The sequence below is a fragment of the Marmota flaviventris genome, chromosome 4 (assembly GCF_047511675.1).
Source record: "Marmota flaviventris isolate mMarFla1 chromosome 4, mMarFla1.hap1, whole genome shotgun sequence".
Classification (NCBI taxonomy): domain Eukaryota; kingdom Metazoa; phylum Chordata; class Mammalia; order Rodentia; family Sciuridae; genus Marmota; species Marmota flaviventris.
Window position 1 is genome coordinate 34,840,718 of NC_092501.1, and position 25,315 is coordinate 34,866,032.

Sequence of the window (25,315 nt, forward strand, 5' to 3'; positions counted from 1 at the left end):
AGTTAAGAAAAGTAATTAACATTCTCAACTGTGAATTTTTAAAACTTGCATAGAAGGAGTCAATAATATTTAGGAGCCAGTCTTAAAAGATAGGGAACACACTAATTAACTGAGCTTTACATTAAATATCAGGATATCAAAGCCATTAACTTTAAATTTCTGATGTATGTTTTTGGCTTCACCTAATCTCTGCCTTTGAGCATAACAGTATTATGTATTCACTTTCTGATAAGAAATTACTGAAATCAAGAATAAGAACTGAGGAAATTAACATTACAAAGAAAAAGTTCAGGGGCTGAGGCTGTAGCTCAGTGCTAAAGTACTTGCCTCACATGTGTGAGCCACTGGGTTCATTCCCCAGCACCACATAAAAATAAATAAAGATACTGTGTGTTCATCTACAACTAAATAAATATTAAAAAAAAAAAAGTTCACAGAGAGAAAGTTTTTGAAAATAGAAAACTGATGGTCAAGTATAATCCTATAAACTTAATATCATTAAATAATGTCTACATTATGGGACCAAAGCTGGTAACAATATGTAATGATTATGTTTTTAAAGTGAACTATTTTATAGACTTACATAACTAAAGTAACTCTAGGATAAGGAAACTGGGGGTAGGAGAGAAGCATCGAAGACTGAATTCAGAACCTTGTGCATGCCAAACACACTTTATTACTAAGCTATGCCCATCCCTGAAAATAACTTCTTACCCCAAATGTGTTGTGGCTACAATAAGGAGAAAGGGGCTGCCTGTGATCTTTGCCATCCTCAACTTAAATTTTATTACTCTTAAGATTAATTATCTGAAAGGGGTACGTGAAGAATAATAATCAAAAATAATTACCTGCATTGTTGGACCTGAGGATAAGTTAACAAAGATGAAAGAAGAGTCATAATACTATTTGTTGAAGCTGTGAGATCATCTAATTCCAGAAGAGCATCCCATAATGTATTTATAATGAATGGTACCTATAAGATCAGTTTTCAAGAAAAGTTATCAACTCTACACAAAAATTTCACAAGCCCTGCCAATCCCAATTAACTTTGATAGTGGCAGTTTTAAACAAAATTAAGAGGGAGATATTATTTGCTATTAACATATCTCTATCCCTCTTTTTAGTGCCATTAAACTCTACTTTGGCATTTCCCTTCCTAACCATATTCACACTGGGCAGAAAATTCAGAAAATAAAATAGTCAACACTGTATTTTATATAAAAAACTAAACTCTGAAGATACTGTACAGAAATACAAGACATGCCCCTTTATATAAAGCAATCTTGCTACATTTAAAATGGTACTAGCCATCATGAAAAGACAAATTTAATTTCTGAGCTCAAAATACAATTCTAATTACACATTTAACTATTGTGTTCTGGATTTGATAAAATGGAATATCACATATAACTTAAAACAATCACTTAAAAAAATGAGGAACCAACCTAGATGCCCTTCAATAGATGAATGGATTAAAAAATGTGGCATATATACACAATGAAATATTACTCAGCAATAAAAGAGAATAAAATCATGGCATTTGCAGGTAAATGGATGGAGTTAGAGAAGATAATGCTAAGTGAAGTTAGCCAATCCCCAAAAACCCAAATGTCGAATATCTTCTTTGATATAAGGAGGCTGATTCATAGTGGGACAGGGAGAGGAAGCATGGGAGAAATAGATGAACTCTAGATAGGGCAGAGGGATTGGAGGGGAAGAAAGGAGGCATGGGATTATAAATGATGGTGAAATTTGATGATCATTATTATCCAAAATACATATATAAAGACACGAATTAGTGTGAATATATTTTGTATACAACCAGAGATATGAAAAATTGTGCTCTATATGTATAATAAAAATTGTAATGCATAATGCTGTCATATATATAAAAAAATGAAACCAGATTAAAAATTATTTCAAAAACTAACATAAAAACAAACAAAGAAGGAGTAAAATAAAGAAGAAATTCTTTCCTCTCAAGGAATGTCTCTGTATATTATGTATAGGAAGAGAGTAAACAGGCACAATTCATTCTTCCCAGGGACAACATATATATTCAACATTACATGCACCAGAGGATATCTGTCACAAGAAAATTGAGAATAAAGGAGGAAAAAAATCCATATCCCAAATGTAAATATGCTCTACAGAAAACAACAACAACAAACAAAAAATACTAAAAAGTTTAAATTACTTTTTGTGTCTGAAGATAGACTAGGCTTTCAACTACAGGCACTAATGATGCTGCAGCAACCGCTCTGACATCATCATCAAGATCCTGGAGTCCTTCAATTATTCTAGTTAAAACTTTAGGCAATAAAGTATTAATTACATCCTGTAAAATAGTACATCAAAACAGATTAGTTTTCTACAGTACAACTGTTGTGCTTAAACATTTCTATTAAATTTGCCATGTGATAGCATAAAGTCCAACATTTATATATTTTAAAAAATCACACAAACAGAAAAGAAAAATAACATCAGTAGAAGCCAACATAAACAATCCATGTGAGAAAGACTATTAAGTACTTTATTACTGATGTGTCTTCAATATCTGAAGATGTTTCCTAAATAAGATTACAGATTTTTTTTTAAAGAGAGATAGAGAGAGAGAAAATTAATTTATTTTTTTAGTTTTTGGCGGACACAACATCTTTGTTTGTATGTGGTGCTGAGGATCGAACCCGGACCGCACGCATGTAAGGCGAGCGCGCTACTGCTTGAGCCACATCCCCAGCCCAAGATTACAGATTTTCTGTGTGAACATGGACACACACATACACAAGGTAGAACCTTAGCTCCATTTCTTATTCAATGTCAGGGACAACCAAAGCAGGTATGAGAGAAGAGGAAAAGAAAAGGCATCCCTTGCTGTTTCTCACTATTCCCATCTAATCTCTTCTCATTTTCCCCAGTAGGACGGGCACCCAGAAACTACTTCTTTGATCATACACTAGGGGTCTCCGGGAGAATTGATCTTGCTATGAAATAGGGAGAGCTTTTCTAAAACTAGTAAGGCGTTTCCATTTGTGAGAAGCACTGCTGTTCTCTACATGGGCTACAGATCACAACATAGAAAAGCAGTTTTTGTTTGTGAGGGTGATGGGTGTGGAAAAAGTACTAGAGCCAGGAAAAATAAGGAAGGAAGTAAAGAAGAAAATAAGGTACAGAGAGCCCTTGAGTTAACGAGCAAAAATCACAAGGAAATGTCATGTTGTTGGCAGTCATTTAAAACAAAACAAAAAAACCTTAGAAAACTTCAAAAAGCTGTGAGCTTGTATTTAAGGACAGGAAGGGAGTTTTCAATTCTTTTACATCATGAACAAGACAAGAGAGGAAAAGCTGGTCCAAAGCATTAAGGAGCCATTCTGTGTGGTTAATGAAAATAAACTAAGAGGAACACCCCCCACCCCCAGCATGCTTCAAACCATGAAGGATTTACCTGACGAACTGCCAAAGCATATTTTATTCCCAGTAGACCACCATGCCTAACTTCCCATTGTTCTTGTGTAAGTAATTTTAGCAGCACATCCACAGTCTTATGAACTCCTGTTTCATTCATGTGTTTCAAAACCACACCTAATGTCTGAGCACAAGTTTCCCGAACTGGTGCTACAACCTATAGATGAGAAAGAAAGAGAAGTTATATTTGCAAAAATATACAAACTTATTTTATATAATTTAAAATTTGATTGGGCAAAAGCTTCATTTTGATGACACTTACTTCATCAGAAACAAAGTCTCCAAATCTATCCAATGCAAAAACACAAAGGAGTCTAATAACTAAATCTTCCAACCATTCTTGATGCTGCTGAATCATCTATCAAAACATAATCAGTTTTTAATAACAAAGATCACACTTTGTAAATAGGTCTTTAGGAATAACTTAGATCCAAAATAAAAATAAAATACTAGGACAGACTATTTTATTTTTTTTTAATATTTATTTTTCAGTTTTCGGTGGACACAACATCTTTATTTTATTTTCATGTGGTGCTGAGGATCGAACCCAGTGCCCCGCACACGCCAGGAGAGCGCGTTACCGCTTGAGCCACATGCCCAGCCCCTAGGACAGACTATTTTAGCCGAATGAACAATAACCAAAAAGTAGAACCATTTTAATTACTACCTTTAAAAATTAAGTATATCCTCTTTGCTGATTTAATTTGACTCCTACATAGTATATAAAAAGTCTTAAATTGATGGATTCTCTTACTTGTACTTCAAAGAGAAACTAATGACTTAAGGTTGCTCAGGTATCAAATAAACTTGTTACATATCTACTACTCTAATACCAGTGTCTCTTGCTATAACAATCATGCTGCTCTTCAACCTTTCCACTAACCTCTTATTCACCTTACTCTTCCACTTCATTATGTCTTGCTCAAATACTCTTGCTTCTACATGTTTTCCCACTCAATGTTTCCAAACATGTCCTTCCCCAAACTCATTTTTCCTGTTTATAACAAACTTCCTATCTTTCCTTTTTGCCTCTTCATTTTTTTTAATTTTGTTTATCAATGGATCTTCATTTTATTTATTTATTCATTTATTTATTTATTTGTTTGTTTATTTATTTATTTATATGAGGCACTGAGATTCAAACCCAGTGCTTCACACATGCTAGGTAAGCACTCTACCACTCATAATTCTCCCTATTATTTACCCCTCACTCCTACTTCATGATGCAATGATGCATACTTTTGTTACTTCCCTCTACTACGGTAAAAACAAACCAATTACTAAAAAGCTTGGCAATATTCAGAGCTTTAATACACTTACCTCTTCTAAAGTGCTATCTCCCATTTTACCACCACTTTTTCCATGAGCTTTAAGAATTTCCCTTAGTCCAGTGCCTGCACCGTGTCGAACCTAAAAAGAACCAAGAAGCAAATGTCAGAGATGAAATGTTTAAAGAAACCAATCTTTCCTTCAATTAAGAAAAAGGGAGGGCTGGGGTTGTAGGTCAGTGGTAGAGCACTTGCCTCGCATGTGTGAGGCACTGGGTTTAATCCTCAGCACTACACCAAAAATAAATAAATAAATAAATAAAAATAAAGACATTGTGTCCATCTACAACTAAAAAAGGTGGGGGGCGCTGGGCACAATGGCACACGCCTGTAATTCCAGTGGCTCAGGAGGCTGAGGCAGGAGAATCACAAGTTCATAGCCAGCCTTAGCAAAAGCAAGGCACTAAGCAACTCAGTGAGACCCTCGTGTCTAAATAAAACACAAAATAGGGCTGCGGATGTGGCTCTGTGGTAGAGTACCCGAGTTCAATCCCTGGTTCTCCCTCATCCCCCCGCAAAAAAGGAAGAACTGAGGATGTAGCTCTGTGGTAAAGTGATCCTGGTTTCAATCCCCAGTACTACAAAAATAAACAAACAACAACAAAAAAAAACACCTATTCTAAAAATCTTTCTACAATATAAATCCACATGGTTGTCACTCTATCTCCTATCTGCATTTCAGAACTATCCATAATAAGGGAAAAGGGAGAATAAAGAAAGCATTATATTTTTTTTCAGTTTCAAAACAATATTTTAGAACTATACGCATCAAAAATAAGCTCTAGCTCTGGCACATGCCTGTAATTCCAGTGACTGAGGAGGCTGAGATATAGGAGAATAATAAGTTCAAGTCCAGCCTTAACAACTCCAAGGGACCCTTGGCAACTTAGCAAGATACTGTCTTGAAATTTTTAAAAAATAATAAAATAAAAAGGACTGGGAATGTGGCTCAGTGGTAAAAGCTCCAAGATAATCAGTGTTAAGTGCCAAAAAATGAAAATTCAAACAAAATGTCTCATGACTAATGCTTTACTGTTGCCCTGGAATAAATCGCCTTTCTTAGTGAAGGTAAAGATACTTTCCCCAGTGTCATCTGGAAGGGAAAAAAAAAAAAAAAAAACAAGCTACTGACACCATACTCAAATCCTCATTTGAGCCAAGACTTGAATAAACAGAAGTACATAAAAGAACAAAAATGCTGCTAAAACCTTTCAAAGCATTTTTTTTTTCCCCTTTGCTGTGCTGGGATAATGCATAGTATGCAAGTGCTCTACTACTGAGTTACATTCCCAAGCCCAAAGCAAAAAAAAATTTATTTTTTAGTTACCCTAGGGCCAAACGGGGACAGACTAGGTTAAGACTACCAATTCAACAAATTCAATCAAATGTTTCACTATCATCTTTCTTACATACTGAAAGCTGTTCAAGATTTTCTTTGAAGAATATTTTTGAAGGTGAAAAACTGGTTTTGAAACCACTCCTTGTTTTTGTGTGTGTGTGTGTAGAGGATTAAAATCAGGGTCTTGTGCATGCTAAGCACAGGCTTACTGAGCTATATCCCCAACCTCTGAAAGTACTGTTCTTGATTAATCAAAACTATCCATTCAAAGAAAAGGAAACAATGCCTGGGAGAAAAATGCATACTTTTAGATTATAGTCAACAGAATGAAAAGAAATAAACAATTCACTTTAAAGCATGACTAAAAGGATATAAAAGGAGAAAAGCCAATTTTTCTACTTCAAGGTCAATGATATGATGTGCCCTGATGTCCTAGTCTCTAGAGAAGACTAGAGACCCTTGACAAAGTATACTGGGTCAAGACACTGTTTCCTTCATCAGCACAAAAAATACTAGCCCAGAGAAACTGTAATGAAGATATCTTACCTCCCAGGAGGGATTAAAAAGGTCATTGCAAAGTTCTTCACAAAAGCTTTCCAAAGGCCATTCATTTGTCTGAATAAGAAAGAAAGTTACTACTAGTTTAAAAGATCTGTTTTATGCTAACATTTAGTAATTCAATAAAAGTATTCATTTGTAGGTTTAAGTGGCAGTGATTAAGCTCTAAATTTTTTTTAAATAACTATTTTTTAGTAATAAAGATGCAAAATGTTTACCAATAAAATTTCTCAACTGATAAATTATTCAGTACTCTCAACTGGGCATTAGCTTCAAAAATTATAAACAATTTTAACAGACACTTTAGGCTATTTCAGTAGTACCTCTTCAATTAAGGAAGAGCTGTCTGGAATGTTGTCAATCAAGACTTTGGAATCATTTGCAGTCTGATTAACAACAACATTTGCTATTTTCCGTCTCTTTTCTTCTGGCTCCCCATCAGTGCTATCATTGCTAAAAAATAAAAGACATCATTTCAAAAAGTAGGCAAAGGATAATGTGAACCACAATGAATGTAAGAAAATCCATCACTTGAATAAATGCTCTAGCATATTCTGCTTATATGATTTATTAAAAATCTCATGTATTACATAACTGAAAGTAACTACTTAATATTTTTTGAGCAAAATATATCCCACCACTCTATGGGTCAATGAATGCTTCCTTTCAAATTGAATGCCAAATCTAATGATCACTCTTTCTTCCCCGTAGAACCAGCTCCACTCCTTTTTAAATTACAACAATGTAATCTGGCCTAGCATAACACTATCTTCTTTGGGCTTCAGTATTCTGGAGAAAACGAATATGCTAAATAATACCGGGTTCATGCAAGAAATCTGAGCCTCCCTAACCTCAACCTCTATTATTCTTCCCTTAATTTTCCCCAATCTAGCTACATTGGTTGGTCACTTTACATTCTTAAATTTATTAGGTGTGTCTCCATTGTTAGATATTTGCTTTTATAATTTCCTCTATTTGGAATGTCTTTTTCTAGATAGTCAGAGCCACTCTTACTTCTTTCTTATCTTACTCAGAAGTCACTTCTGTGAAGCCCTTCCAGGCCATCCAATCTAAAATTTCAAATTCTGTATCCACATTTCTTCCTCATTTTATCCTTTTCTCCACATTTAACCCTTATCATTAAAGTGACAAACTATAACAGAACATATCTCATTATACATCCTTCTTTCCCTTTAAGCTCCAATGGCAGAAATTCTAATCTATTATATTCACTACTGAATACTCTGGGCCTACAACAGTACCCGGCAGATAGAAAGTATTTAACAACTTTAGTGGGATGAATGATTTGTAAACTCTGAAAAATAAGTCTACCTTTCCAACACTCATATCTTTGGGTAAAGTATGTGAATAAAAACTAGTAGGAACGTTTATTAGGTTACTAAGAGTAACCTAATTATCCTTTATCCAAAATGCTTGAGATAAGAAGTGCTTCTGATTTTAATTTTTTGCATTTTGGAATATTCTGGAACATTTAGATCAATTTGTTTATGATCTAATGAGTTATTCACTTTAAAAAGTAGTTAATTTCAATAAAATTTAAACCCTTAATAAAACAAAACTTAATCCCACGTATAAATTTCTTTGAGAGAGAAAGAGAGAAAGAGAGAGAATTTTTTTAATATTTATTTTTTAGTTTTCGGTGGACACAACATCTTTATTTTATTTTTATGTGGTGCTGAGGATCGAACCCAGCGCTCCATGCATGCCAGGCGAGCACATTACCACTTGAGCCATATCCCCAGCCCCGAAGTATAAATTTCTACCAAGGGATGCTCATTGGTGCTTAGCTTTTAAACAACTACTATAAACACCTTTTATCTTTATATGAACAGAAAAACAACAAAGTACTGCTATTTGCAACAACTACTATTTGCCTATAAAGTTCTAATTTTATAAGAGTTTCAATGTTTATTAATTCATCATTTACTCAAAAATTTCTTGAACACCAATCAAAGACTCTGTTCAGATAAAAATAAGGGCCAAAAAAACTGGACATTAAGAACCTCAGAGAACATCTGGAGGAAGCCATTTTGAACTACCCTTTGAGAACCACTGGTCCAAGCCACACACAGATAACACTTTGATTAACTCATTAAGAAACTGATGGGCTGGGGATGTGGCTCAAGCGGTAGCGTGCTCGCCTGGCATGCGTGCAGCCCGGGTTCGATCCTCAGCACCACATACAAGATGTTGTGTCTGCCGAAAACTAAAAAATAAACATTAAAAAATTCTCTCTCTTAAAAAAAAAAAAGAAAAAAAGAAACTGAAAAGAATGGCTTTATCTATAGAGTTCTTTTCTACAAGACTGAGTAAGCAATCCTGGATCATTACCACAATTTAGCATAAGCCCAGCCTAGGGAAGAGATGATACAATACCTTGACAATACTTCTCACTTTACTTGGCAGTATTCTTAACTTATGATCTTTTGACCACCTCTCTGAAATCCTTCTCTACTAATCTCCCTTTCATTCACTTATTCCCAGCCAAACTGCCCTTCTGATTCTTGAATATTCCAAGATTAAGGCATTTACATTTATTCCCTCCACCTGGAATACTCTTTCCCCTTTGTAATCTTTAGCCATCATTTGGAGCTGATAATTAGAAACAAAAAAAAAAAAAAAAAATCTATTCGGAAGGACTTTTCTTGGGAAGTGGTCTTAGTCCCCAGTAACAGTAAATACTCTCTGACAACTAAGAAAAACAATCCAAACAGTACTCCCCAATTAAACAAAAAACGGCAAAATATTTTTTACAAATCAAGCAGATATAGATTTAAACTACACAACATTATTGTTTTAAGTGAAAAAACAGAAAGATTACTACCTCTTCTCATTAGTTTCCACTGCATCCCTGGATCTCTGTTTTGCAAAAAGCTTGGCCATTCTTTTAGCTTTATTCTTTTGTCTATTGCTCATTCCTGCTCGGAATTCTGAGTCAATCAACTCTGCTGCCTGGAGCATCTAAAAGAGTAAAAGAATACTGAGTTTGAACTTCAGAGGTTAAAATAAGTACTTATAGTCTTAGCCTCAGTAGAGGACTAATTTACAGAGGATTGTACTATAAATTTCAGTATATACAGATCAATCACATTCTTTGACAGCCCTATGCTATGCTATGCTATTCTATTGCATAGCTGGATCCATAAATTCATTTTCTTCCTCCTCCTTCCTTATTCTTCCAATTCCCAACAGATACACCTTTTAACTTTTTATGCCACACATGGCACAAATGAATGCTAACCCACAAAAAGGGCTTTGAAGAGGTGAGACCTCAAAATAACCATATTACCAATTAAAAGTTATGAGAATAAAGAATGTCCACAAAAGAAATATTATCATCAAGAATGGGAAGTGATACTCCATGTATGTATAATATGTCAAAATATACTCTAGTGCATCCATTGGGAACTGAAAGACCAATGAAAAACGAGGGAAAAAAGTGCTGATTCTATTTGCCTTTTATTTTGTACAGCCACAAAATAAAACAAAAGGAAGTTATCTAAAAGAATGTGATCAATCTGTATACACTGATATATTAAATTGTATGAAGTGAGAAAAGGTAAACAGGGCTTAAATGGATACATACATACTTGCATGTGTACAGAAAATTGCAGGAAGGATGCACAAGAAACTTAAAAAAAGGGTTGTTGATGAGGCATAGGGACATGTATGTCCATGAACATGGGCAAAAAATGTTTTACTTCATACTGTACAACCTTTTTTTGTTGTTATTGTTTGAAAGTGTTTTTTGGACATTTTCCCTCATAAATCACAGCTCTGAAGACGTCTATCATCAAATCTGTCTATAATAGTTTTAATAGCTTTTCTTCTTTCTCACTCTTCCTCCAAATTACTTTTTCTTTCATACACACACACACACACACAAAAAGGAACGGAAAGAACAAATGCAGCAACTAGGATCTTTCAATACCAGTGGCTCCTAAAAGGGTCACCACAGCTTTTATTTAACAGTCCAATGTTTAGGAGATAGGCTAAGTTTCTTTCTCCATACAATCTGTCTGCAGAAATTTAGTTTATATGCTGAGAGTGGTGACACATGTCTGTAATCCCAATTACTTGAGAGGCTGAAGAAGGAATATTGCAATTTCCAGGGCAGCCTAGACAACCGAGAGAGACCCTATATCTCAAATACAATTGGGGAGGGTGGGGGGATAGGGGAGATTGAACTCAGGGGCACTTGACCACTGAGCCACATCCCCAGTCCTATTTTTTTTTTTTTTTTTTTGGTATCTTATTTAAAGACAGGGTCTTACTGAGTTGCTTAGTGCTGTGCTTTTGCTGAGGCTGCCTCAGCCTCCGGAGCCACTGGGATTACAGGTATGCACCATTGTGCCCAGCTCAAATACAATTTTTAAAAAGGGGCAGGGATATAGTGATATAGGTGAAGTGCTTGCTTATTAGCATGTTTGAAGCCTGGGTTTAATCCCCCATATCACACACACACAAAAAAAGAATAAATAAAAATATAAATTTTGTTTATGAAAACAGTATAGTGGCACTAAACAACAATAATAAAATTAAGCACAGCATTTAAATAGAATTACAAATGCATAAGTGAAATGAAGCAAACCCTCTGTGTTATTTGCAAACAAACAACCACATGTTTTACCTACAGGTTGTTTGTTTACAAGGGCTGCTGAAGTTGGTGTATAATCCAAATCTTCATCATTGAAGAGTTCTTCAGTACTCATTCCAATTGCTTCTCCCATATTAAGGCCAAGTTTCTTCTGTAATAGTTTTCGCTGACGTGCTATCCTCTCTTTAGGATCTACTTCACCTTTAAACAGAAAAGAAATACATTTCCTCCAAATCAGTTACGAAAATGTCTTCTATATGCCTATCAGACTCCATTAAAACAAACCATTATACCCCTTTTACCAAAAGAATCACACAATAATATCAACATCCCATAAATCCATTGCCTAATCATGACTGAAAAATAGTATTCTAACAAAACATTTTAAGAGTTTTCCCTGAGATAGTTTCATTGTCACATTATCCATTATCTAGTATATATGAAATAATAAGATTTATTCTTATGGAAATAAAACAATCTTATTTTATAGCTAGAAAGCTCTAACTAGACTACAAAACAAAATCTGAATTTTAATAGCAGATCACCAGTATTGGGGACTAACCCAAAGTCTACCACTAGGCTATGTCCCCAGTTCTTTTTTGAAACAGGGTCTCACTAGCAAAGTTGCCAAGGCTGGCCTCAAACTTATGATCCTCCTGTTTCAACCTTCCAAGTAGCTGGGATAACAGGTGTGCATCCTGTACCCCACTAAAATCTAGATTTTATTTAGCAGAAAAGATCAACAAATAAATATTTATTCCAAATGTGGCCTTTATATGTTTTCAAATGATGTATTCCAAATAACAAAGATAAGGAAAAAAAAATAGATTCTGAATGTTTCAAGTAAACCCTTGATCCTTCAGTGGACAAGAGCAGAATACACAAAAAGATATTACTTCAAAAATAAAAATTGAGCCTTAAAACAATGAAACTACAAAAGAGGTCTCTCTACATTGTTGAAATGTTTTTAGTTTTAAAAACAATAATGACCTGCTTCTTGTAATGTCTGAGTAAGTTCCTCTTAGAATAACCCTCTGCAGATAGCAACCCTGGTCAAAATGTTATTTTAACAACTACCTGAAGGACCAGGCACAGCGGCACATGCTTGTAATCCCAGCGGCTCGGGAGGCTGGGGCAGGAGAATCACAAGTTCAAAGCCAGACTCAGCAAAAGCGAGGCACTAAACAACTCAGTGAGACCCTGTCTCCAAATAAAATACAAAAAATAGGGTTGGGGATGTGGCTCAGTGGTCGAGTGCCCCCGAGTTCAATCCCCAGTACTGCCTCCCCACCCCCCAAAAAAACTATCTGAAGGGACTAAAAATGGAATAAAAGTAGGCATTTACTTATGAGAGTTGACAACAGCTAGAAGAAGGGAATGGCACTGGATGGGATTCTCCTTTCTGTAGCTTTTAGACTGAAGACAGATCCAGTCCATGCAATGTGGGACAGCTAAAACTTGGATTAAAACCCCCATCATTGGGTATGTACAAAAATAATTCCAGTTACTTAAGAGGTCAAGGATAATTGTAACTTCTGAGATCAGCCTGGGCAAAATAAGATCCCATTTTTAAAAAAGAAAGGAAAGGAAGGAAGGAAGGAAGAAAGAAAGAAAGATAGATTGGGGACATAGCTCAGGGGTAGAGCACTTGCCTACTACACCCAAGGCCCTGGGTTCAATCCTCAATTACCATAAACTAAAAACTGTAAAATCTGCAAGTCTTTCTGGCTTGAAGAACTAGAAAGAACTAGAAAGAAAAAGAGAGTTAGGGACCACAACAGTTACTAGGAAGAAAAAGTCAAAAAAGGCAGAGCCAAAGAGAAGGCTGTCCAAATTCTGGGTAAATTCAGACCAAGTCTCTGGCTGACTCAGAGCAGATTCCAAACAATGAAACTAAAGCCAAAATCTAAAAGCCAAAACTGAGATTTGAGCTACTGTCTACCATAAAGGAGACTGAACTTGAAATTCCGAGTTCTGTTAAATTAAATGCCTGCTAAAGCAAACAAGCAAGCAAAAACAATAACAATCTTCAAAGGAATAAAACAGAATCCAGCTTGCACGGCATAACATTCAAAATTCAACAATGTACAAAGAAACAAGAAAACGTAACTTATTCTCAAAAAAAGACAATGGAGACCAACTTCAATACAAACAGATGTTGGAATTATAAAATTTTAAAGCAGGGGCTGGGGATGTGGCTCAAGCGGTAGTGCGCTCGCCTGGCATGTGTGCGGCCCAGGTTCGATCCTCAGCACCACATACAAACAAGGATGTTGTGTCCGCCGAAAACTAGAAAATAAATATTGGGGAATTCTCTCTCTCTTTAAAAAAAAAAAAAAAAAAAATACCACTTGCTAAGTGATAACTGCAGTGCTAAAATAAAAGCATCTTTAAAAAAAAATTTTTTTAAAGCAGCTAATACAACAGTGCTCAATTTAAGGAAGATATTGTCACAATTTAAGGAAGATAACTATCACAATGAATGAAAGGATACCTTGGTAGAGAAACAGAAACTACAAAGTAGAATTGAATCCTTGAAAAGGATCAGTCATATGATGTGCAAAACATACCAATAAAACTATTTTAAAAAAAGAAGTTGTCCTAGACTGCACTTGGTGGCACATGCTTGTAACCCCAGCTACTTGGAAGACCAGGGCAGGAGGATAACAAGTTCAAGGGAGTCTTGGCAACTCAGCAAGACCATCTCAAAACTAAACCAGAGACTTGGGATATAGCTCAGTGGTAGAATGTTTACCTAGCTTGGGTGAGACCTGAAGTTCAATCCCCAGTATCAAAAATAAAAACAGAAACAGAAACTGAAGGCAAGGGGACTGGGGTTGTAGCTCAGGGGTAGAGCACTGGCCTAGCATGTATGAGGCACTGGGTTCAATTCTCAGCACCACATATAAATAAAATAAATGTCCACTGACAACAAACAAATAAATAAATAAATAAAGGCTAGGGAGTAGACCCATGGTAGAGTACTTTGTCTACCATGCATGAGGCTCTGGGTTCCATCCTCAACACTGCAAAAAAAAAAGTTCTGACAAGGATGTGGAGAAATTGGAATCCTTATGTGCTGGGAGCCATTAGCCAAGTAGGTATGACAATTTCCTTGCCAGCGTACCCCATGTTGCAGTGACATTGAATGTAGGTGACCTTGCTCAAGGACCAAGGCGGATTAGGGTGTTCCTGGTTTAAGATAATCGGGTTTAGGGCGTTCCCGGTTTAGGTTCCAGGTTAAGGTTTAAGATTATTCCTGCTGGGAATAGGGCGTATCCTGCTGCCTGAGTTCCCCTTGAGTTCTCACGGGATTCAGACAGTATATTTTGGGAGACAGAAGCCCAGTGGTGGTGGATTTGGGCAGAGAACGTGGATTTCCCCAGAACGTGATTGTAGACGGCTGGTGTGAGTTCGGGAATAAAGAGTTGCTGTTTGAATCTACAAGCTATGTGGTGGCTCGTGATTTTGTGCCCAGCCAGACTGTGGCACTTATGCACTGTTGGTAAGAATATAAAGTGATGCAATTGCTATGGAAAACTTATAGTAGTTTATCAAAAGATTAAAAACAGAATTATATTATCTGCTTGGAAATTCGCTCCTAGGTATACAACCAAAAGTACTGAAAGCAGAAACTACTCAAACAGATATGTGTTCACAACTGCATTATTTACTATGGCCAAAGTGTGGCAATGATGGATGAAAGGGTAAATAATATGTGATTTATACACACATGAAATATTACTGAGTCTTTAAAGGACAGAAACTCTAACACTACAATGTGAATAAATCTAGAGGACTTGCTGTTAATTGCAATATTTAGACTTCTGAAAACTGGCTGCACAACATATGTACTTAACACTAATGAACTGTATACTTCAAACAGTTAAGATGATAAATTTTATGTTATGCATACTTTACCACAATTTTTTTAAGAAACCTAATACATTTCATAACAGTAATAAGAATTACTACTGAATTACTTACTACTGACATACGTTACAACATGGATAACATTCTGCTAAGTAAAAGAAGCCAATCACCAAAGATCACATATCATATTTCATTTACAAGTAAGGTCCAGAATAGGAAATCTATAGTCAAAACATAGACAAATGGTTTCTTAGAGCAAAAAGGAGAAAGAAAGTAGGAGGATAAAAGAGTAATAGTTAAAAAATATGGGTTTCTTTGTGAGGCAATTAAAATGTTCTAAAATTGACTGTGATGCCAGCTATGGTGGTGCATGCCTATAATCCCAGAATCTTGAGAGGTTGAGAAGGGAGAATTCCAAGTTCCAGGTCAGCCTCAGCAACTCAGGGATACCCTCAGCAACTTAGTGAGACCGTCTCAAAAGTAAAAAATTTTAAAAAGGGGGGCTGAAGATGTAACTTGGTAGTTAAGCACTCCTGGGTTCAAGCACCAGTACCAATTAATTAATTAATTAGATTTAACTGACTCTAGTGACACTGCATGTCTGTGAATATGATAAAACCCACTAAACTACACTTATTGCTAAACAGTAAGTTTACTTACTTACAGCAATAACTGTTCCAAAAATAAAGCCTTTTAAGAGTTCTACTTCCTAATTAAAATAACTATACTTTGCTGAAATGGGTAAATTGCATGAAATGTGAATTATATTTCAGTAAAGCTATTTGAAAAAAATTTTAAAAGATTGCTCTACTCAAGCCTGGTGAGGTGGCACATGCCTATAATCCCAGCCACTTGAGAGGGTAAGTGTTGAGAGTCACAGCCAAGGGGCCCCAGCAAACTTCCAGCTGCCAGCTGATGATTGGCTCACAGTGGCCCCAGCAGAAGGGGCCCCAGCAAACTTCCAGCTGCCAGCAGATGATTGGCTCACAGCGGCCCCAGCAAACTTCTAGCTGCCAACTGATTGGCTCCTCTGCGGTGATGCTCATTGGGCTGTTTCCCCGCCCTTTCAGACCACAGAGCTGCTCATTGGGGGACTTTTTTGGCTCCACCCACGCAACCCAGCCAATCAGTTTCTGCTTGACAAGCGGCTTGTGAATTGTGCCCAGCCAGACTGCGGCAAGTAAGGAAGGAGGACTACAATTTGGAGGTCAGCCTGGGCAAATTAGAGAGACACTGAATAAAAAATAAAAAGGGCTGGAGATGTAGTTGCAAAGCACCGCTTGATTCAACCCTCAGTGCCAAATAATTTAAAAGAAAAAAAGAAAAGCAAGGTTGCTCTACTCAGAAAGGAAAAAAAACTAGGCATCCAAAGGTAAATACTGTTGGATCACAAGTCTCAAAACACTGACCCCCAAACTTGTCCTCCCATTCCAAGGAAAGTCCTACAGGGAAATTATCAACACAACTTAACTGCAAAGCAAACTTAGACAAGTAGCTATACTAATCATGTATAGACATTCATATATGAGAAAACAAAAACAGGTCATTTAAAGTAAAAAAAAAAAAAAAAAAAAAAAAAACCCTAACTTCAGGTTTTCAATGAGCACTGTTCAAGCAAGGTGTGACTTATCATACTAACTGAGTTCTCAAGAAAATGGGGTTTTGAATCTGGTTGTATATCAGAGTCACTTAAAGAGCTGTTCTTTATTTTTATTTGTTTATTTTTTGTTGTTCAATATATTGTTTTAGTTGTAGATGGACACAATACCTTTATTTTATTTATTTATGTGGTGCTGAGGATCAAACCCAGTGCCTCACATGTGCTAGGCAAGTGCTTTATCGCTGAGCTACAGCCCTAAAGAGCTGTTCTTTTAAATACAATTTTGCATTGCTCTCCACAGATCTAAGAAATCATAAATCTACAGGATAAGACCCAAACACACATTTTTAAAAAGTGGCAAAGAAGATACTGTCTTTTATATGTGGAAAAAGAATCAAGGATCTCTTATAACATCTATGATATTCTAATAAGCTTAGAAACTTACTGTTTACAAATAATGGTTTCAAAATAGTTTTTTAAAAGAGTTCTATGTCCCTTATCTAAAAAACTATGCTTTTCTTGAAACTTAAGAAAATTATCCTGTTAATACTCTCCAAAAATAAACTGGATATTTTAAATAAAAACCATAATAAGAGAAAATGGCTTCTGGCGATTTTTAAGTGGAACAAATTGAAGTTTAGAGATTAACAAAACTAAAATGCTTTGAATGATAATTAATTAGCAAGAAACAAAAAGCCCTATTCAGTTTTGGTTTTTAGTCAAAGGGCAACTTATTTACTTACAGAAATCCATTAAAAACATCAAGGTTTTTCCACTCAAGGCCACAATCTTGAATGGCCAAAACATTTATTTTATATCCAGAAGATTCTGTAAGTTTAATGATAATGGGACAATTATCTATTCAAATTTTAATTTTTAGTTTTTGCTTTAGATGCCAGCATGAGAAGATCCAACCATATTAGAAACACAAGATGGAAGATAAAACAACCATGGGGCTGGGAGTGCATCTCGATAGTAGACTGCATGCCTAGCACGCAGAAGGCCCTGGGTTTGATCCCGAACACTGTCAATAAATAAATAAAACAATCAAATGATCTCTCAAATTTCCACAGCTGGGAAAACATTACTATAATCTATACTGTGCTAAAACTGATTTTTAAATCTATATCCTGAAGCTTCTGAGTAATACATCTAATTTCTATATTACATAGTAAAATTACTCCTGAAATATTAATATGTATCAACTAATGATACACGGTACACATTCACTTAAGAGGAAGAAACATAATTCTACTGTAGCTTTTAAAAACAGACTGCTGGCTACCTTTCCCACCAATATCATCCTTATCTACCTACAAACTTCAGTCAATTTACATTTCCTGACATGTTAGATTACAATGAAAATATATACCATGTGACATATCAGTATGAAAACACAAAGTTCAGGCTTTATTACTATTACATACCTGATTTTTCATCTTGGACTTCAAATTCTGCACCAGCAGACCCCAAAAGTGATGCTCCATGTTGTAACAGTCTACATATGTCAAATCTGTCAAAATTCAATCGATCTGTAGTAGATGAATCTTCCATTGAACTTTCCGAAGTAGTTTCTAGATAGGTTTAAAATATTAATGAACATATAGCCAAAGTGTAGAATCAAAGGAAATTGCACATCATAACTTGCAGTATATGTATAATAAGGAATAATGAGCTAGCAAAGAGAAGGTTCTTTTCTACAAGTTATAATGTCTCCTGCTTATATATTTCACTAGACAAGAGAAGACAAAGCAACACAATAATTCAAAATAATAGGTCCAGAAAATAAAAGCAAAAATTTTAGACAAGCTAAGATGTATGCTAAAAGTGATGTTATTCTGGTGACATGAAAATGGATATAATTGCAACATTTTAAATTTTCACTTAGGGAACACTTATTCTGTCTTATAAAATGTGGCTTGATTTCAGAAATGAAAATAAAGCTAATAAAAACGTTAAACTAAATTAGTAATTTTGTCCTTTAACATCAGTCTTGCCTTGTTCTGGGAATCAAAAAAGAATTCTAATTGAAATAAAAATAAAAAATACATTTTCACTTAAAATGTATACCTTTTCAACTTTTCAAAAGCATAATTTGTTTTTAAATGTCATTATAATCAGAAGACAAACACAATTTTTTTTTACCACTACAGAATGCTCTAAGGAGCACATAAAAAATTAAAGATTTGCCCTTTCAATTATCCACATGTAACTTAATTATGCTTAAATTTAGAAAATAACCTCACTATACTATTCTCCCATCAATAAGAAAATGGATTGTTTCACATATTAGCACTGTATTCACTTAATTTCTTTTTTAAGAATTTGCATTCCTTGAGCATACTATAGTATTAGTAATTTTAATAATGTATAAAAACATTGTTTATTCATTTATTTTATGTTCAGTGGTAAAAATCACCTTATTCAATATCATTTTCTGACAAAAATCTCACCTGAAAGCACTAAAACTAAACTAAATTAAAATAAAAGTTATTCAAATATAAACTACACTATTATAGTTAATTCTGCAGTTAGGTTTTTACTTCAAGCTACTTTTTCCACTTAAAAGCACCTTGTTTTGTTCTTGGTACTGGATTCCACTCAGGCACATTTTTCACTATAGCCTCAACAGCTTGTCCTGCTGCAATCCGGGTATCCCAATTTGCACTCCTTAAATAAATCAATACCTTAAAAAATTATAAAATAGAATAGTTACGTATCCAAAAATGTTTGTTCAAGGTAGCCAAAACCAAGAAATACAAATTTACTTGTTACTAATTTATAATCTGGCAGCCCTCAAAATATAATATAAAATATATATCTTTTTTTTTTTTTTTTTGTGGTGCTGGGGATTGAACCCAGGGCCTTGTGCATGCAAAATAAAGCACTCTACCAACTGAGCTATATCCCCAGCCCCTATATCTCTTTTTTAAGTTGTCGAAAGATGTTTATTTATTTATATGTGGGGCTGAGAAACGAACCCAATGCTTCTCACATTCCAGGCAAGCATTCTACCCCTGAGCCACAACCCCAGCGCAATCACTACCATTTAAAAACAGTTAAAACGTGAAAACAAATTTTTAAGAAAAGAATACTTAAGCAAGTTAGGCACAAGTCTGCAATACCATCCCAGTGACTCAGGAGGCTAAGGCAGGAGGACTGAAAATTCAAGGCCATAGCAACTTAGTGAGGCCCTAAGCAATATGGTGAGATCATATCTCAAAATAAAAAATGGGGGGGGGGGGGGGGGTTGGGGATGTACTTCTGTGATAAAATGTCCCTGGGTTCAATCCCCAGTACCAATAAATAAATAAATTTAAAAATTAAGCAGAAAAAAGAAAAAAAGTGCATTTAAAAAATATAACCATATTAATAAAAAGCAAATACACATATTCATTGAGTCCTATTACATAATACAAAGTTATACATGATATACCCCTCCCCCACATAAAGCTCCTATAAGTTGTAAAAGTGAGGCTGGGGATATAGTGTTAGAAAGGTTGCCTAGCTCATGCAAATCCCTGGGGTTCAATTCCCACCACTGGGGGGAAGGGCGGGGGGACAAAAAGCTAGTAGAACAAATAAATTCAGCAGAGCTATAAGACATAAAATTACCATACAAAAGTCAAATGTATTTCTATGTATTACTCTGAAATGAAATTAAGAAAACAATCCTATTTGTGATAGCATCAAAAACTAGAAAATACTCAAATTTAACAAAAGAAATGTGAAACTTGTATATTAAAAACTATGAAATATTAAAAACTTTGTTCTGAAATTAAAGATCTAAATAAATAGACACTTCCTGTTCATGGATTAGAAGATTTAATATTGTTAAGATAATAATATTCCCTAAATTGATTTATAGATCCAACCTAATTACTACAAAAATCTTGGCTGGCGTTTTTGCAGAAATGCACAAGCTGATCCTATAATTCATATGGAAATGTAAGGGACCCAAAATCACCAAAAGAATCTTGAAAAAGTATTGTAAACTCATAACTTTTTATTTCAAAATTCACAGTAATCAAGACAGTGTGGTACTGGTAAAATGACTGACTATAGACCAGTGGAATAGAATGCCAAGAAAATTCAGTGGGGATTCTTTTTCAACAAATGGTACTGGGAAAACTAAACAGTCACATGTAAAACAAATAACCCAGACAATAAATGGGCAAAGGAACTGAACAGACACTTCTCAAAAGAAGAAAAACAAATGATCAACAAATACACGAAAAAATGTTTAACACCTCTAGTAATTACAGAAATGCAAATTAAAATTGCACTGAGATTCCACCTCACTCCAGTATGAATGGCAATTATCAAAAATACAAGTAACAACAAATGTTGGCAAGGGTGTGGGGAAAAGGAAATGCTCATACATTGCTAGTAGAACTGCAAATAAAACAGTATGGAAAGTCTTCAAAAAAATAGGAATAGAATCACCATGTGACCCAGTTGTATCCCACTCCTGGGCATATATCTGAAAGATTTAAAATATCAGCCGCAGCCACATCAATGTGTATAGCAGTACAATTCACACTAGCTAAGCTATGGAACCAACCTAGATGCCCATCAACAGATAAATGGATAAAGTAATTGTGGTATATATAAACACAGTGAAATATTACTCAGCCATAAAGAAGAATGACTTTATGAAATCTGCCAGTAGATGGATAGATCTGGAAAATATCATGCTAAGTGACATAAGCCAATCCCCTAAAACCAAAGATCAAATGTTTTCACTTGATATGTGGAAGCTAACCCACAATAAAGTGAGGAGGGGGAAGTTCAGTAAACTAGATAGAGGGGAATGAAAGGAAGTGGGGGAGATAGGAATAGGAAAGACAGTAGAATAAATCTAATATAATTTTCCTATGTACACACATGAAATTACTCAAGTAAACTCCACCATTGTGCCAACCCACAGGAATGGGGTCCTAATCAGAATAAGATATATCCTATGCTTGAATATATTTTTTTTTTTAAAGAGAGGGAGAGAGAGAGAGAGAGAGAGAATTTTTTAATATTTATTTTTTAGTTTCCGGTGGACACAACATCCTTGTATGTGGTGCTGAGGATCGAACCCGGGCCGCACGCATGCCAGGCAAGCGCGCTACCGCTTGAGCCACATCCCCAGCCCTGCTTGAATAATTTTATCAAAATGGACACTACTGTCATGTATAAATAAGAACCAATAAAATAAAATAAAGAATAATGCTGAACATCTACCTCACACCATAAACAAAAATTAACTCAAATACGAACCAGAGACCTAAAAGGAAGAGCTAAAACTATACAACTCTTAGAAAACATAGGGGGTAAATCTGTGTGACTTTAGGTCAGGCAACAATTTCTTAAGTATGAAAACAAAAGCATCAATGGTTTTAAAAAAAAAAAAAAAATCTCAATCAACATTAAAAACTTCTGTGTTTCACATGATACTATCAAAAAAAAAAAAAATGAAGACAACCAACACAACAGGAAAATACATGTGGAAATCATATATACAAGAGGGTTGTATCCAAATTGTATAAAGAACTCTTACAACTCATTTTTAAAAGGATAAATAAGGCTAGAAATGTAGCTCAGGGGCAGAGAGGCAGGAGGATCACTTGCACCCAGGAGGTAGAGACCAGTTTGGGCAACACAGAAAGATGCCTTAAAAAAAGGCGGGGGATGGATGGGGGGCTGCTGGGGTTATGGCTCAGCCTTAGAACACTCACCTAGCATGTGTGAGGCGCTAGGTTTGATCCTCAGCACCACATAAAAATAAATAAATAAAATAAAAGTATTGTGCCCAACTACAACTAAAAAAAATTTTTTTTAAAAAGAAAAGAGCAGGGCTGGGGTGGTGGCTCAGTGGTAGAGTGCTCGCCTAGCATGTATGAGGCACTGGGTTCCATCCTCAGCACCACATAAAAACAAACTAATGTATCCACCTAAAATTAAAGATACATAAGTAAAAATAAATATTAAAAAAAAGAGAGAAATTAAGGAAGGAAAAAGGACAAATAATTTAAAATTGAGGTAAAAAATGATCAAACTTCCCCAAATGCTTGTCAGGACTAGTTATCATCATAGAATGTTTTGAATTTCGCTATTTCTTGATAGATATAATACTTATTACAGTTTTGTATTTAATTATCAAAAAGGTGGGGCAAAAAGGAGGGGGGCAAAAAGGACTGGAAATGTAGCTCAGTGGTTCACTTGCCTAGTATGCAAGAGGCTCTAGATTCAATCCCTGGTACTGAAGAAAAAAAAAAAAAAGAAAGAAAAGGAGGAAGAGAAGAAGGAAAAACAAAAGGAGGAAAAGGAGAAAAAAGTTAGGAATTATTTGATATTATACTGTTAATTTATAAGGCTGGCTTTTTTTCTATAAAGTCCCATTCATAACCATTGTTCACTACTGGATTGCTCTTTACTTCATAATTGAGCACTTTGTAGAACAAAGAATTGGTATTCTGTCAATTTGTTATGTTGAACATATTTCTATTTGTCTTTTGAGTATGGAGTCTCTTTTTTCTATATGAATATTAAAATAATTTGAGTTGGGGATGTAGTTCAACAGCACAGCACTTGCCTACATGCATGAGGCCCTGGGTTCAATTTCCAGCACCAAAAAATAAAATAAAATGAAATACTTCAATAACAAAAGAGGAGGGGGCAAAAGGTCTAAATGGCATTTCTCCAAACAATTAATAAACATGAAAAGATGTCTGATATCTTTAGTCATCAAAGAAATGTAAATCCAAACCACTTCATACCCACTAGGATAACTTTGGTCAAAAAGTCAGTTAATAACTATTAATAAGGATGTAGGGAAATCTGGGCTTTTATACACTACTGTTAGGAATATAAAATGGAACCACTTTGGAAAACATTTTGGCAATTCCTCAAAGTTAAACGTAGTTACCTTGTGTCCTGGCAATACTACTTCCAGGTATATAATCAAAAGAATGAAAACATACTACTATGGCTTCAATGTCCTCACCAAAACTCAAGTTGAAATTTAATTCCCATTGTGAGGTACTAAGAGGTTTACGATCAGGTAACATCTTTAATTAAGAGAAGATTAAGTAATGAGGTCTCTGTCCTCATGAATGAACTAATCCATTCGTGGATTAATGGGTTACATGTAGAGTGGATCCTTTATAAAAGCCAGTGTGGCTCTCTTTTGGATGTGCCCCTTTTGCCATATGATGCCCTACAACACACAGGGACTCTGCAAAAGACAGCAAGAAGGCCTTCACAGATTCACCTGCCCAATCTTGGGACTTTCCAACCTTTAGAAATGTGAATTAAATAAACCTTTAATCTTTATAAATTACTTTGTTTGTGGTATTCTGTTATTACAGCAGAAAATGAACTAATTTACATACCTCCCTACAAAAATTTTGTATATGAATTTTCACAGCAGTATTTTACATAATAGTAAAATTTTACATAATGGAGGGCTGGGGGTTGTGGCTCAGTGATAGAACACTTGCCTCGCATATGTGAGGCACTGGGTTTGATCCTCGGCACCACATAAAAATAAACAAACAAAATAAAGATATTGTGCCCATGTATAACTGAAAAAAATTAAAAAGAGGGCTGGGGATGTGGTAGAGCGCTCGCCTGGCATGCGTGCGGCCCAGGTTCAATCCTCAGCGCCACATACAAAGATGTTGTGTCCGCCGAAAACTAAAAAAATAAATATTAAAATTCTCTCTCAAAAAAAAAAAAAAATTTAAAAAGAAATGGAAACAAGTCAATTGTCCATTAACTGATAAATGGTTAAGATGTGGCATACCGTAAATATATATTGGATATTATTCGACAATTAAATGGAATAAAGTAATGGTACGTGCTTTAATATGAACACAGTATTTAAAGTGAAAGAAACAAGTCCCAGAGATTACAAATAATGTATGATTTGTATAAAAAAAAATGTTCAGAATAGGCAAATATACATACATTATTTTAATGGTTTCCTAGAGCTCGGTATGGGAAGGGGAATAATAGAGAGTGAGGTTTGATTAGGTTGAATAGATTGAGGTTTCTTTTTGGGTGATAAAAATGTTTTAAAATTAGACTGTGATGACAACTGTTGCATACAATAGTAATATACTAAATCACTGAACTGTACATCTAAGATATGTAAATTACATTTCAATAAAATTCTTAAAAAAACAAAACCAAGATAACAGGAAAATACTGAGGGAAAAGAAGAGGATCAGAAGGCAAGAAGTTGCTAAAGACAACTTCTCCTTTTGGAATGATTTGATGGCAGCCAGTTTGCTGAGTTCTGAATTAAGAACAGAATTCATTTGGAAAGCTAGAAACCTTTACCAGTTCTGCACAGTCAGTCCTGTTGTGTTGTTCCCTGTCTAGATCTATCAGACCTCCATGTCTTCCCTTGGAATAAGGAAGAGAAATACACATGCTTCTATTTCCTCACCTCACAGATGCCTAATATGCAGCCTTCTCTTTTCTGAGAATGAGGAGGCTGTAGGTAGCAAATCACTGTCTCTCCATCTTGAGTAGACAGT

General features: G+C 35.2%; 1 protein-coding gene across 2 annotated transcripts in view; it reads right to left on the reverse strand.

Annotated features, from left to right (window-relative positions):
* The window catches only part of Btaf1 (B-TFIID TATA-box binding protein associated factor 1), a 91,477-nt gene that overhangs the window by 50,623 nt on the left and 15,539 nt on the right, over window positions 1-25,315 (reverse strand). The window contains exons 3-13 of one of the 2 annotated variants that reach the window (XM_071611088.1): window positions 19,354-19,468; window positions 18,209-18,355; window positions 11,346-11,509; window positions 9,536-9,672; window positions 7,014-7,143; window positions 6,679-6,747; window positions 4,786-4,875; window positions 3,728-3,823; window positions 3,446-3,622; window positions 2,198-2,338; window positions 849-973 (exon numbers count right to left, since the gene is read on the reverse strand). In XM_071611088.1, coding sequence (XP_071467189.1) covers window positions 849-973; window positions 2,198-2,338; window positions 3,446-3,622; window positions 3,728-3,823; window positions 4,786-4,875; window positions 6,679-6,747; window positions 7,014-7,143; window positions 9,536-9,672; window positions 11,346-11,509; window positions 18,209-18,355; window positions 19,354-19,468 — 1,391 coding nt within the window. Of the gene's footprint in view, window positions 1-848; window positions 974-2,197; window positions 2,339-3,445; window positions 3,623-3,727; window positions 3,824-4,785; window positions 4,876-6,678; window positions 6,748-7,013; window positions 7,144-9,535; window positions 9,673-11,341; window positions 11,510-18,208; window positions 18,356-19,353; window positions 19,469-25,315 lie in introns of those variants that run through there. The other variant, XM_071611089.1, reaches the window with a different exon arrangement.